This window comes from Podarcis vaucheri (genome assembly GCF_965113315.1).
Source record: "Podarcis vaucheri genome assembly, chromosome: 6".
Taxonomy (NCBI): domain Eukaryota; kingdom Metazoa; phylum Chordata; class Lepidosauria; order Squamata; family Lacertidae; genus Podarcis; species Podarcis vaucheri.
The window spans coordinates 105,804,420-105,819,573 of record NC_138764.1 but is presented as its reverse complement, the minus strand read 5'-3'; the positions used below and the strand labels follow the sequence as shown (position 1 = coordinate 105,819,573).

Sequence of the window (15,154 nt, the reverse complement as noted above, 5' to 3'; positions counted from 1 at the left end):
GCTTTTGAATTATGATGCTGGAGGAGACTCTGGTGCTGGAGGAGACTCTTGAGAGTCCCATGGACTGCAAGAAGATCAAGCCTCTCCATTCTGAAGGACATCAGCCTTGAGTGCTCCCTGGAAGGACAGATCCTGAAGCTGAGGCTCCAAGACTTTGGCCACCTCCTGAGAAGAGAAGACTCCCTGGAAAAGACCCTGATGTTGGGAAAGATGGAGGGCACAAGGAGAAGGGGACGACAGAGGACGAGATGGTGGGACAGTGTTCTCGAAGCTACAAACATGAGTTTGACCAAACTGCGGGAGGCAGTGGAAGACAGGAGGGCCTGGCGTGCTCTGGTCCAGGGGGTCACAAAGAGTCGGACATGACTAAACAACTAAACAACAACTAAACAACAACAACAACAGCTTCATGGGTCCATATGATTAGGGGATGGAGAAGGCAGATAGTTCACCTGCTCTCATCTGTCTTTACCTGCGTAGGGCTCCAGGTTGACGTTGAGCAGGTCTTTGCTCCCGCAATCGGGCCCCAGCGTCCCGTTGTAGGTGATGGTCCGGGCGCCAAACATAAGCCGACATCGGCGCTCGGTGTCCGTGTTGTTGTTGATGACGGCAAAGACGTCAAAGTCGCACCCGTTGTTCATCCCTTCAGAGGCCTTGATTTTGACTTTCAAGCCCTCTTCTGATGGTGGGTAGACCTTCTGGTGCTTCGCCTTCTCAAAGACGGACCTCTCCTCCTCTGAGTCTGCAAAAATGGAACCAGGAACAACTAAGGTACCTACAGGACCGCCTCTCCTGGTCTGCCCCACAGAGGACCTTAAGGTCCGTGAATAACTGTAGTTTAGAGGTCCCAGTTATTGGTATCAGATACCAAATGTGCATGCACACAAAAGCTCATACCAATAACTAACTTAGTTGGTCTCTAAGGTGCTACTGGAAGGATTTTATTTATTTATTTTATTTCATTTATCTTATTTGATGTCCATTAAAAAAAATATTTTTAAATGGTATGGTTTGTACTGTGTGTGGCATTGTATATTTTTGTTGTAAACCGCTTTGACTTTTTTTTAATGAGACAGCGGTCTATAAATGTTTTTATAAATAAATACAGAAGTTTGGGAAACTGATGTGAATCCTCGTCCTTACATTCAGAGACATGAAACTTTGTCATTATTGAAAGTTTGGAAAATGACTTCCATAGGCATAGATTTCCCTGAATCTAGCATTCCCTCTAGTATGGTGCTGGAGGAGACTCTTGAGAGTCCCATGGACTGCAAGAAGATCAAAGCTCTCCATTCTGAAGGAAATCAGCCCTGAGTGCTCACTGTAAGGACAGATCCTGAAGCCGAGGCTCCAAGACTTTGGCCACCTCATGAGAAGAGAAGACTCCCTGGTAAAGACCCTGATGTTGGGAAGGATGGAGGGCACAAGGAGAAGGGGACGACAGAGGACAAGATGGTTGGATGGCATAGGCGCCGACTCCATGGGGCTTGAGGGGGCCCGAGCCCCCTCAGAAATTCGTTTGGGGGGGCTCCGCCCCCCCAATAATCTCGGGCGCCCCTCCAGCAGAGCGCCATCGCCGCCCCTCCCCCAGCCCAAAATGCACAGGGTCGGGCTGCATGCCTCCTGCCCTCCCTCCCTCCCGAGCAAAAGCTCCACCCAATTTCCATCGGAGCTGATTAATAGGCGCAGCACGCTCTCCCCTATTCGCTCACGAGGAGGCGGGGGCACTTTATTTGCATATTCATGAGCTTATTTATTATTCATGAGCTTCCCCCCCCCAATATTTTTTATAAGTCCGCGTCCCTGTTGGATGGTGTTCTCGAAGCTGCCAGCATGAGTTTGACCAAACTGCGGGAGGCAGTGGAAGACGGGAGTGGACACGACTAAACAACTAAACAACAACAACAAGTATTCCCTCCCTCCCTCCCTCCCTCCCTCCCTCCCTCCCTCCCTCCCTCCCTCCCTCCCTCTTATATACAACCCAGAGATGCTCTGGGTACCTTCTGGGTACTTGTAGTTGTGGGTGATGTCCTCCTTGGCATCCCTGCCAATGCTCTTGGTGCTGATGTGCTTTCCCACCAGAGAGGAGTATGTGGTCCTCTTCCGAGACATGTCACTCTGCAGCATCAAATAGGCCACGTCTGCATTGACCTCAGCGAAGACAAACTTCACGTCGTACTTCAGCTTCAGGTCTCCTTCCTTGACAGCTCGGACCGGAGTGGGGCCACAGCAGTAGACACCTGCAAGGAGAAAGAAGCCATCGACCAGAGGAATATTAAAACGTACACTGACTGCGTTTAATTATTGTTGAAAATGATATGTTGAAAACTAATAAAAAAATTATATATAAAAAAATTATCCATTCCAGACTTTTAAAACAACACCTAAAACAGCCATTTAACATGAATTTTACTACAGTATCTAACGAGACCATTGATCCATAAAATGAAAGCAATAAACGATGTTCTGCAGTCACACAATCAATCAATCAATCAGTAACTGAACTCGGTTCCACACAGTCACAAAAACAAAACAAAAAAGCGCCGCAAAAACAAAAACGCAAAATAAATAGCAAAAACAGACAGACCTCAGCGTAACACTCAAAATGAAAGTGTGGCACTCAAAATGGAGCACATTTGGCTTCCAAAAAAAGTTCGCAAACCGGAACACTTACTTCCGGGTTTGCAGTGTTTGGGTTCCAAGTTGTTTGAGTACCAAGACGTTTGAGAACCAAGGTCCCACTGTATGGAGCGTTAGGGGCATAATCAAGCCTCTTTTCTTTGTCCCTTAACTGCCTCCATTCCCAACTCTGCAGAACCTCCCAGCCAAAGTGATGATAGGTAATTGGGTATCGGGCTCGGCGTACATATAGATACGTGCCTATCTGTAATAAGCGAGTGTCATCATTGCCGGCATTTCAGGCACTGTTCCTTTTTTCTATTAAAGTTCTGCCCTGTCCTTCAGTTAAGCAACACAGACAACCTCCTCCCAGCCCAAATCCTTTGGGGCCTGCCTATGGGGCTGAGAGCTGTAGCCCTAAACCTCTACAGGGTGCTAGGATGGAGGAGGAGCCTATTGGCTGGCGCTCTGGGCAGAGATACCTTCGCTTTTTTCCTGGGGAGTTGGGTCCAAAGCCTGCCAGCCATCATACCCGCCTGGGAGATCTGGGCGGGTCATCCAGGATTCGTTCCAGCAGTGATAATTCCTGTAGGAGGCAGAGAAAAGGGGGAGGGAGGGAGCGAAGTCCGATAAGAGAGGCACACTCTGCAATTCTCCAAAGGACCCTCGCATTCCAGAGGCGTTTGGCACAGGCCCAGCTGGAAAATTCTCAGCTCCCCCCATGGAATTTCTCTCCTAGGTGTTTCTGAGGAGTGCCAGGCACCCTCGCTCTGCAAGATGCTTGAAAACCGTTATGGGATGCTCAAGTATCAGGCACCTCGTAAGCAGAGAAATCCTATCAACGCCTGAAATGCAAACTTTGCTGATGTCTGCCTGCTTCCAGCAGCACAACAGCTTTGACGAGGCGACAACAGGAGAATCGTAGAATTATTTTTAATTTAATTTATTATTATTATTCCTTTTTAATTGGTTTTCACATATTACATTACCATACAAATGTACCAAAGCCATTTCCTCCCCATCCCCCATACATTTACATTTATATTTCCTCAATCCATCATATTATCCTTTTCTCCCTCCTCCCACTTCCCTCCGCCCCCACTCGATTTCCTCCACATTATACAATTTACAATAATCTTTGCATTCTACAATCTTCTCAAATCATCTATATATTCTTATTATCTTTCCTTACTAATTTTTCTTCCATCCAGTACTTCACATTTTAATCTAGGCATGTTAGCGTATCTTTTTTTGAGCGATATTTTGCCATATATTCATCAAAACATTTCCATTCCTTTAAAATTTTTTGATTCAACAGATTTCTTATTAAAGCAGTTAATTTTGCCAGTTAAGTTGGCAAAGATATACAAATTGAAATCCAATCTCTGTTGGAGATCTGGTGGAGAAATAGGAACAACAATACATACGTGGTGGAGGTGTGAGGAAATTAAGAAATTTTGGATAGTAGTACACGAAGAACTAAAGAAGATGTTGAAAATATCAATAACAAAGAAACCAGAGACATATCACCTTGGACTGATAGATGAAGAGGTACCACGAGGGGGAAAAAGAATTTTTTCTATATGCAAGTACAGCTGCTAGAATAGTGATTGCTGCTAGGTGGAAGTCACAAACTATACCCACAAAGAAGGAATGGATTTGTAAACTAAATGAATATTTAATTTTGGCAAAATTAACTGCTATAATGAGAATCGTGGAATTATAGAATGGGACGGGACCCGAAAGTTTATGCAATACAGGAATCACAACTAAAGAATGCCAGATGGACAGCCCTCCAACCTTTGTTGAAAAACCTCAAAGAAAGGAGAGCTCACCACCTTCCAAATTAGTCTATTCCACCATCAAAAAGTTATTCTTAATCAGAATAACAGTACGGGAGGGTTGGAAGGGATTGCCAGGGATCATCTAGTCCAACCCCCTGCAATGCAGAAATCTCAGCTGAAAGCATCCCTGACAGATGGCTGTCCAACCTCTGCTTAAAAACCTCCAAGGAAGCTGTTGTTGTTGATTCAGTTGTTGCTTCCCTGCTAGCTGCACCAGGAACCCTAAAGTTCCTTCATGGACAGAGCCCAGCACCTCATAGTTAGGCAAAGCTATCAGACTGAGAGGTCCAAGACGCTGCATGCATTTTCGGGGAGTCCCAAACGCCCACCGGACCTCCACTCACCAGATGAGCTCCCGGTTGCCTTGCTGCAGCTTCCCGTTCTCATCCAAATACTGCTCTATGACCAAGTTGCCGTTGGTGTCGTGGGCAGAGTTGTAGTTGGTGACCACGCGGGTGGGGATCCCCAGGGACCTCAGCACTGGGAAGGGAGGGGGGCAGAAGAGGAAGAGGTGAACGATCCGTGGAGCACGCCCAACAGACCCACCAAGCTCCCAAATGAGGGAGACACTCGCTCCTACAGCTGACTTTAAAAATCCACACAACTCCATGCAAGGCAAGACAGATATACTTGCATGTGCAATCATTCCGGTCCTGCAGTGAAATATTAACAAGCAAAGAAGACAAAGGCAGAACTAGCTGCCTCGTTCCCAAAGGGAGGATAATCAAGCCCAAGTTTATTATTTTATTTTTATGACTTATTAGATTTATATACAGCCCTTCATCAGAAAATCTTAGGGCATTCACAAGATAAAAATGCAAGATTAAAAACACAAATAAATAGCTAAAGCAAAAGCAACAAAAAGCAACAAAACAATAGCCCCCCTCCCACAAACACATTCTATTATTATTAGTTTGCCCCCGGTTTGCCATAGGAGGGGGCACTGGGCACAGTCCCCCGTGGAGAAGGTGAGGAAATGGCTTGCTGCTATAGAGAATGGTGGAACAGGGGGCTGTAGCATATACCAGAACCCCCAACACACTTAAAAAAGAGAGCATGTGTGTGTTTTGACATGGAGGAGCCTGTCGGACTTGCATTCAACCGAGCGACTCCTCCGGTCAAGTCTTCTGAAATTGCCTCCGATGTGATTAGCGACCTGAGCCTCTGATAAGGCTCCAAGCACGTTTCCCCATTACGCGGAGTATCCCGCACAGGGAAGGACGAGAAATATGAGCTACATGCTAAGAATTTAATTACTAAGCTACGCAGACAGAAAAGAAACACATCCTCTCTCTGTGAGAGCAGAGAGCAACCGAAAAACAAAGGAACAGGAAACCAGTAAACATCATATCCGTCTCCTGTCTTCCGTGAGACTTCCAACAGTCTGGAATCCCAGGAATGTAAACAGAGTCCTGTGACTCCAAGGGCACTGCACAGTGGCAACACACAGAAACCAACACAGCCATGGTATCCCCCAAATGCTGTTTGTGATGAGGGTGAGCCAAGGAGGCAGCCCCTTTCTGCTTCCTCACTGAGGACCCCTCACCTGTGCAGGCCACAGCGGCAAAGACCCAGCACTGCCCGTACCGGACCGGCTGGCACCCATATTTCTGCCACCTCTGGAGGATGTCCACACTCCCGTTCCAGGCCATGGGGCTCACGCCGTCGTCATACTGGTTGTCCCAGCGCCCGAAGAGGATGCCTTGGTCATCGTTGCAGTTCACCTGCAGCCCAAGACACAACAAGAGCAGGAGGGTGTGGGCAGGTGGCTCAGGAGATGAAGGAACCATTGGCACAGATTGGGTGGGGTTTCCTGAGTCCAGGTGCAAAACAGCCTGGAGCCAAGGGATCCTATTTATCTGCCCAAAGCCTGAGGCCCTCTTTGCAGGTCCCAGTCTGGGTGCCTCTACTGAATGAAATGCAGTGGGCACCCCAGTTATGGAATATCCTTCCCTGGGAGGCCTGCCTGACACCATTTTGTGGTCTTTCCCCCTGTTCATCTTCAAAACAACTTACAGAGCCATTTTTTAAAACCTGCATTTATTTGATGGTGCTGTGAGCTCTGCTTTTATTGTCTTTATAGTTGTACCCTGGATCCCGATAAGTTTTACACATCACTTGGGAAGAGAGGCAAACTAATATCAGTGTACTGGAAGAAGCAAAGATCACCAATGTTGAAGCAATGATTCTTCAACATCAACTTCGTTGCACTGGTCATGTTGTGCGATTGCCTGATGATCATCTTCCAAAGCAACTACTCTATTCTGAACTTCAAAATGGAAAGCGTAATGCCGGTGGTCAACAAAAGAGGTTTAAAGACTCTCTCAAGGCAAATCTATAAAAAAAAGTAGTATAAACACCAACAATTGGGAAACACTGGCCTGTGAGCGCTCCAGTTGGAGAACAGCCTTTACCAAAGGTGTCCTGGGCTTTGAAGATGCTCAAACTCAGGACGCAAGGGAGAAACGTGCTAAGAGGAAGGCACGCTTGGCAAATCCACACAGAATCTCTGATACACGTTTCAGAACGCAAATGTCCCCTAACACATAATTCCGTGTTATCTTATTCTGCAACCAGCCCGTGGGCAGGAGTTTGGGCCACCTCAGCTTTGCAGGAAAGCCCCCGAGTGTGTGAGGAGGACTCGGCTCTCTGTGGGGCTGGCAGAAGACAATGCGAGCATCTCCTTCGGACTGGGCAGAAGCTGAGGATGTCACCCACGTGGAGGGCCTGCCCTCTTGCTCCAAACTCACCATGGCACTCACTACCCTGCTGATATAGACAGGGCTGTTGCGTCGGGAGCAGTCCTTATCCTGGTTTCGGAGGAACTTGGGGTTGGTGTCCAACAGCTGGAGGCAGATGTCCAGAATTTCATCTTCAAACTAATCCAGAAGGAGAAGGAAGGCATAAGAGGAAGACATCATCATTACGGCAACTTACAAAAAGTGAAAGAGCACCAACAAACCCCACATACATGCATTAAACCAAGGGGGGTTACATTAAAACATCTCACCAACTCTAAAAGCGCATAGTTTAAAGCCAAAGGCCTGGTTAAAGAGGAATGATTTCCCTGGTGGTTCAAGATATATGATGATGGCACCAGGCAAGCCTCCCTAGGGAGAGCATTCCACAAGCAGGGAGCCACCATTGAAAAGGCCCCGTTCTCATGTTGCCGCGCTCCGGGCCTCTTGTTGAATAGGCAAACAAAGAAGGGCTTCAGATGATGATCACAGGGTCTGGGTTGGTGAATAGGAGGAGAGGCCATCGTGAGCTGCATAAGGCTTTAAAGGTCAAAACTGGGCCCAAAAACTAATGGGTAGCCAGTGTGTCAGACAGTTCCAAATGAAAAAGAAGAAGAAGAAGAAGAGTTTGGATGTGATACCCCGCTTTATCACTACTCAAAGGAGTCTCAAATAGGCTAACATTCTCCTTTCCCTTCCTCCCCCACAACAAACACACTGTGAGGTGAGTGGGGCTGAGAGACTTCACAGAAGTGTGACTGGCCCAAGGTCACCCAGCAGCTGCAGGTAGAGGAGCGGAGACGCGAACCCGGTTCCCCAGATTACAAATCTACTGCTCTTAACCACTACACCACACTGGCTCTCTGGCACCCAGGTTTTTCTCATTTCCCTGAGCTGCAATAAATCAGGAATAAAGCAAACTAGTCCAGATGCTGGATCATGGCAGTCTGCACCTCTAACTCTCTCTCTCTCTAAATAGCCACAATCGGTATTACAGCTGTGCCATATGGAGAGGAGGGGGTTAAACCTTCCTGGCCACTACCAAAATCCCCACCACTGTCCCACATCTATTTGCTGTGGGGGGGAAAGGACCCATCTTAGCCAAAGGATGCCTGCCGCATGTCTTCCTGCATCCTGCGGATGAAGAACACCACAAACAAAATACCACGGACCGTTTGGAGAGATAGAACTTATGGATTAGGAAAGAATATGCAGTTGGAAAGGTTGACCGTAGGAGCCACGGAGTGGCAGGTGGGAAGTCTGGAGATTCAGAGAAATCTCTAAATATGGATATGTATTTTGTATTGTCATAATTCTACACTTGTAAAATCAAATAAAAATTATTTCCGAAAAAAAGGACTCCACAAACACCTCCCTGAATCCAGCACAAGGTCCATCAAGTCAGCCATCAAAATCAGGGAAGGGGTGTACGGTATTTTTCAGGCCCCAAGTGGACGGGGACAAACAAACCTGTCCAAATGCGGGTGCACATGTCAAAGACATATATCAGCCATTGAGTCCAAGAAAAACCTGAACACGTCTGAGTGCAACACCTTTTTCTCCGCTTTGAGGAGAGTTTCCCTTTCTGGTAAGACAGGGGGAAATAAGGAGGGAAGCTTAGCATGGTTACGGATTGATTAAAATCCAAAGCTGCGTGTTGCTGCACAGATCTCAGCAGCTCCACATGCCCATTGGGTTGGTAATCTGCATTTTAAAAGCTCTCTTAATGCCTGTGATTATCAGGCTAATTGTCCCACTGAGTTCATAGCATATTCTCTCTCTCTCTCTCTCTCTCTCTCTCTCTCTCTCTCTCTCTCTCTCACACACACACACACACACACACACACAGCTAGCTCCTTTTTCTTTGCCAAGACACCCTCCCTCAAGGAAGATGGGACCAGGGCAGCAGGACAGAGTCCGAGGGAATTTAACCCTGGTTGCTTCCCTAACAACCGAGAATTCGGGGATACTCTATAGGTGGCAACATATCATTTAAACCCACAGCAAGGACTCTTGATACTGGGGGGGGGGCTGTGACAACTCATCCCCTGCACTAGGTGTAAATCAGAGCTGAGGCACAATGGAAACAAAAACTGTGTTTTTATTAAACTCTCAGAGTGGGATAAAGCGTGACCGGTTCAGCACTAAAGCCACAGTACTGGTTTTCTGTCTGAAATGCCAGTTCAGGTTTGAACACGAACTGTGCTTGCAATCCTCCACTACAGAACTGTTTATATAAAAACAATTTCTTCCTCGAATCATAGAAATGTAGAGTTGGAAGGGGTCCAAAGCGTCGTCACCCTGCAATAACACAGGAGTAGCAGCTAAGGACCATCCACTTTTCCTTTTCCTGCAAAAGCACCTCTAGCCCTTTGAGGGATACTTTCCCTCCACTTGCGGGAATTGGACAGCTTTATCCTACCTGGATAAAGTAGTGGTGTATGGAAGTGAGAGCTGGACTATAAAGAAGGCCGATCGCCAAAGAATGGATGCTTTTGAATTGTGGGGCTGGAGGAGACTCTTGAGAGTCCCATGGACTGCAAGAAGATCAAACCTCTCCATTCTGAAGGAAATCAGCCCTGAGTGCTCACTGGAAGGACAGATCCTGAAGCTGAGGCTCCAATACTTTGGCCACCTCATGAGAAGAGAAGACTCCCTGGAAAAGACCCTGATGTTGGGAAAGATGGAGGGCACAAGGAGAAGGGGAGGACAGAGGACGAGATGGTGGGACAGTGTTCTCGAAGCTGCCAGCATGAGTCTGACCAAACTGTGGGAGGCAGTGGAAGACAGGAGGGCCTGGCATGAATAACAATGAATTCAGAATTCAAAAATCAATTTGGGGGGAAATCCATCCAATAAACATTAGATGATCCCCAGGGCTAGCTGGCTAAATTAGTCCTACTTGGGCCAGCGAGGAGAGCAGGGGAGAATTAGCTTTGGGTTCCCAGAGCGGGTAATCTTCATAAAAAGGCAGTGGAAGACAGGAGTGCCTGGCGTTCTCTGGTCCAGGGGGCCACAAAGAGTCGGACACGACTAAACGACTAAACAACAACAACAACATCCTACCTTGCAAACCCATAAGAACTGCTAGCTACTTCCATCGCCAGGCCCTGACTCCAGGTTCAATTCTCGCTTACCATCCTTATTCTGTCCTGATGGGCCAGAATCAGCTCCCCACTATGACTGGCTAAGGGTCTGCCGGATGATGACCCAACGATCATGTGTCAATTACCCCCCCCCCCCACCATTAATTGATCAGGCCGGGGGCTCATTGAAGACAGCATCCTCCTCTGACAGTGGCTAACCAGGTGCTCATTGGAATCCCCAGAAGCAGAGCCTGGGTTCAAGACCACTCTCTCCATATGTGATCTGCAGCAACTGATACACTGCCAATTAGCTATTGTCATTTTTATCACATTTATACGCCAACTTTCCAGCAAGGAGCATGAATTGGTGTGCATGGTGTGCAACAGCAACCTTGTGAGGTAGGCTATGCTGAGAGGCGCTAACTGACGCACGGTCAGCTTCATGGCTGGTAGGGATTTGAACCCGCATCTCCCACATCCTAGTCTAACCACTGCACCAGCTATAATGGCTAGGAAACACTGATAGACTTCTTCTATGTGTTTACCGGAGGCAAACCTTCCATTTGGCGCTCTATCCATGTACACACACACACACACACACACTTCTTATTTCCTGCATTTTGCCAAAATGCTGAAGAAAATTCAGCTGGCCTGCAGCAAGTCTTAGAATCATAGAGTTGGAAGAGACCACAAGGGCCATCGAGTCCAACCCCCTGCCAAGCAGGAAACACCATCAGAGCACTCCGGACATATGGTTGTCAAGCCTCTGCTTAAAGACCTCCAAAGTAGGAGACTCCACCACACTCCTTGGCAGCAAATTCCACTGTCAAACAGCTCTTACTGTCAGGAAGTTCTTCCTAATGTTTAGGTGGAATCTTCTTTCTTGTAGTTTGGATCCATTGCTCCGTGTCCGCTTCTCTGGAGCAGCAGAAAACAACCTTTCTCCCTCCTCTATGTGACATCCTTTTATATATTTGAACATGGCTATCATATCACCCCTTAACCTCCTCTTCTCCAGGCTAAACATGCCCAGCTCCCTTAGCCGTTCCTCATAAGGCATCGTTTCTTGAGAGCAGGGACTCCGTTCAGCCCCCTAAACCATTAGCAACATACACCTATCTTGCTTCTTATGTTCCCCTCATTTCTACAGCACCCCACAGGACTTCCACGTTGTCCTGCAAACCCGGGGAATTTTTCCGTGATCCCTTGGGCAGGATGGAACCTGCAGGGCATGGGGGATGGTGCTGAGGAAGCTGATTCATGGAGGAAGGTGCTCAGCCCAGAAGCTTTTGCTCCAAGCCGCCTGGAATGTGCTGGAGGTTGAACCCACTTATGAGGAAGAAGTTGAAAAGACTGGCCTGGTCTGACTAAGAACTGAAAGGGAGTTTTTGTCTCTCAGTTTAGGATTTCCACCTACTGAGAGCTCAGTAGGGTTGGTTAGATGGGGTGAGCGGTAAAGGTAAAGGACCCCTGGATGGTTAAGTCCAGTCAAAGGCGACTCTGGGGTTGTGGCACTCATCTTGCTTTCAGGCCAAGGGAGCCAGGGTTTGTCCACAGACAGATTTCCAGGTCATGTGGCCAGCAAGACTAAACTGCTTCTGGCGCAACAGGACGCCGTGATGGAAACCAGAGCGCACGGAAACGCCGTTTACCTTCCCACCACAGCGGTGCCTATATATCTACTTGCACTGGTGTGCTTTCGAACTGCTAGGTTGGCAGGAGCAGGGACAAAGCAATGGGAGCTCACCCCATCATGGGGATTCGAACCGCTGACCTTCTGATCGGCAAGCTAAGATGGGGAAGCGGGACTGGCAAGGCCCATCATTGCTGTGATGTGGGAACAAAAAGAAAGCTAATGCTATTCTAGGCTCCATCGAGAGAAGTCAAGCATCCAGCTAAAGGATGTTTTAGCTGTGATTCCATGCCTGATGGCCACCCAATCTCTGCTTAAAAACCTCGAGGGAAGTAGAGTTCACAACCTCCCAAGGGAGACTGTTCCGTTGGAGGGTATGGAGTTATGTGAGCCAAGGAGATAAGTAACTATACAACCTTTGGAAGACACCTGAAGGCATAGGGAAGTCTTTAAATGTTTTGTTATGTTTATATAAACAGTGGTGCCTTGGTTCTTGAACTTAATCTGTTCCAGGAGTCCACTCGATTCCCAAAACAGTTCCAAAACCAAGGTGTGGCTTCTGATTGGCTGCAGAAGGATGTTCGGCTTCTGAAAAATGTTCGCAAACCGGAACACTTACTTCTGGGTTAGTGGCGTCCGGGAGCCAATTAGTTCAGCAACTAAACCGTTCGGGAACCAAGGTTCCACTGTATATTTAAAGCCGCCCAGAGTGGCTGGGGCAACCTGTTGTTGTTGTTGTTAAATAGGATGCCCCTATTTTCATTTTGAATTCTGGTGCTGGAGGAGACTCTTGAGAGTCCCATGGACTGCAAGAAGATCAAACCTCTCCATTCTGAAGGAAATCAGCCCTGAGTGCTCACTGGAAGGACAGATCTTGAAGCTGAGGCTCCAAGACTTTGGCCACCTCATGAGAAGAGAAGACTCCCTGGAAAAGACCCTGATGTGGGGAAAGATGGAGGGCACAAGGAGAAGGGGACGGCAGAGGACGAGATGGTTGGACAGTGTTCTCGTAGCTACCAGCATGAGTTTGACCAAACTGCGGGAGGCAGTGGAAGACAGGAGAGCCTGGCGTGGTCTGGTCCAGGGGGTCACGAAGAGGCGGACACGACTAAATGTCTAAACAACAACAATTTTCATTGGAGACATGTTGGAAGGTATTCAACAGCTCTTTCCATCCAGCATTCTGTTCTCACTGTGGCCAACCAAATCAGATGCCTCTATTGGGAAATACACAAGCAGGATTCGAACACAGGATCCCTCTCCACTCCTGAAGTTTCCAGCAACTGGGATTCAGAAGGACCTCTGCTTCTGACTGTGGAGGCAGAGTAGAGCCCTCCTGGCTAGGAGCCTCCTGGAGAAAATCCTTCAGTGGGGTCCCATTTCTCAAAGCCGCAACGACCAGGACTTTGGCAGAGCCTGATGCACATTTTATTCACGGCTGCAGAGCCTATGGAGGGCAAGAGAGTCTGGCACCAAGAGTGGCAGCGGACGCCACTTTGAAAGACTTTCTCAGGCATCGGAGAGAGCGACAACTGGCTGCCACGTCTGGGGGCGTCAGAAGCGGTTTTTATCTCGCCGTCCAGGAAGAGGAGTTGGGCAGGCTGACAGCCAGCCAGGATGCCTCTGGCCTGTTTGTGCAGCAGAGATTAGATGCTCGCTGAAGCCTCAGATAAGAACGGAGAACTCCAGGGAGCAGCCCCTGTTCTGGCCCCATAGAAAGGCGAAAGGAGGGGAGGGGGCAGCTGTGAGCCAAGCACAGTTTGGCTCAATGAACAGTCCCAACCTGCTGCCCTCCAGAATTAGGCCAATTCATGCAAGAGAGGACCCGGAGAGTTACGGTCTGCCTTCGGAGTCAGCAATGCGCATGAATACCAGGTGCTGGAAGCCACAGGAGTTGTTCTGGTGCTCGATTCCTGGTTGTGGGTTTCCCATTGGGCATCTGGGGCAGAGGGAGCCATACTCAGCACCTGCCCTTGCCTTGCTCTGTGAAATTGTTTGTGTGGCTATGGGGTGACCATACCCAAAAGGAGACTTTTGGATCAAGCCTGACAGCCATTGAATTGCCCAGTGCACGACTGATTCCCCTGGCAGATCTCGCCCCATTGCTGTGGTGTTTTCCTCCCTTTCATGTCCTTGGCTGTCATCCGGATCAGTTTCAGACTATCTGATTTCTCCTCGTGTGCAGGCTTGCTGTATATGCATTTGATCTGTTTTTATTCTCTTTAAATATCTGCATTTGCTTCCTGTTTGTACTGGAGAGTTCCAGGAATGCTGGACTGGGTGATGTGATGATGAACGTTTTGTACAGTCAGATGTTCGCACTTGTTCCTGTTGGCTTCTGGCGCACGTCCGAAGCAAATACAACAACCTGGAACCCGAAAAGCTAGTGCAAAGTGTGTTATCTTTGGCTCCATTTCACAAACGGAGGAACTGAGGCTGTGGGGTACAGCTTGCCCGAGGCCGAGTGACATGTCCCTGTGAGGATCATCAGGACTCTGAGATCTTGGTTTAACTTGCCATCCTATCCTCTGAAATAGCCTTTGCCAACGTGGTGCTCTCTAGCCAGCACTGAGAGAGTTGTAGCGTAAAACATCTGGAAGGCATTAGATTGGCTCTAAAAGTGCCTGCAACACGGCTGTTTCTGGCTGAGGACCTTCTGTTCTCTCCTTATCATGTGCTTGAATCTGGAGATGGACGGTGTTCTGCATTATTGCCTCAGGGCTGGAGAATAGGACTTGCCCAAGACATTTGGCTGCCTGAGGCAAAGGACAAGATATTCCCTCTCTCCCTATCCCATGGGCAAAGCCCACCAGATGGTCAGATGCACCTTATTTCAAAGCTGCCAAGTGGGCAGCAGCATCCTTTGCTATGTCCAAGAGATGCTAGCTAGCTTAGAGCTGGCCGTGCGAAATATGCTCAAATACCTCCCTGTTCCTGCCCACTCTGCAGCATCTGCCGCCTGAGGCAGCAGCTTAATGGTAGAGCCAGACTGTCCAGATCAGCAGTTCTCAACCTGCGGATCCCCAGATGTTGTTGGACTACAGCTCCCATCACCCCTGAGCTCTGGCCTTGCTAGCTAGGGATGATGGGAGTTGTAGTCCAACAACATCTGGGGACCCGCAGGTTGAGAACCACTGATCATGTGTAGGCAAACTAAGGCCTGGGGACCGGATTCATCCCAATAGCCTTCTATATCTGGCCTGCGGACGGTCCAAGAATCAGTGTATTTTTACA

General features: G+C 48.3%; 1 protein-coding gene and 1 long non-coding RNA gene across 3 annotated transcripts in view; both read right to left on the bottom strand.

The window, feature by feature from the left end:
* The window catches only part of LOC309534366, a 292,267-nt gene that overhangs the window by 209,974 nt on the left and 67,139 nt on the right, over positions 1 to 15,154 (bottom strand). The window lies entirely within an intron of this gene.
* Positions 1 to 15,154, bottom strand: part of TGM2 (transglutaminase 2) — a 59,970-nt gene that overhangs the window by 11,513 nt on the left and 33,303 nt on the right. For both annotated transcript variants that reach the window (XM_082226028.1, XM_082226029.1), the window contains 6 exons: positions 7,214 to 7,342; positions 6,010 to 6,187; positions 4,808 to 4,943; positions 3,102 to 3,205; positions 2,001 to 2,240; positions 473 to 742 (listed from right to left, as the gene is read on the bottom strand). In XM_082226028.1, coding sequence (XP_082082154.1) covers positions 473 to 742; positions 2,001 to 2,240; positions 3,102 to 3,205; positions 4,808 to 4,943; positions 6,010 to 6,187; positions 7,214 to 7,342 — 1,057 coding nt within the window. The remainder of the gene's footprint in view (positions 1 to 472; positions 743 to 2,000; positions 2,241 to 3,101; positions 3,206 to 4,807; positions 4,944 to 6,009; positions 6,188 to 7,213; positions 7,343 to 15,154) is intronic.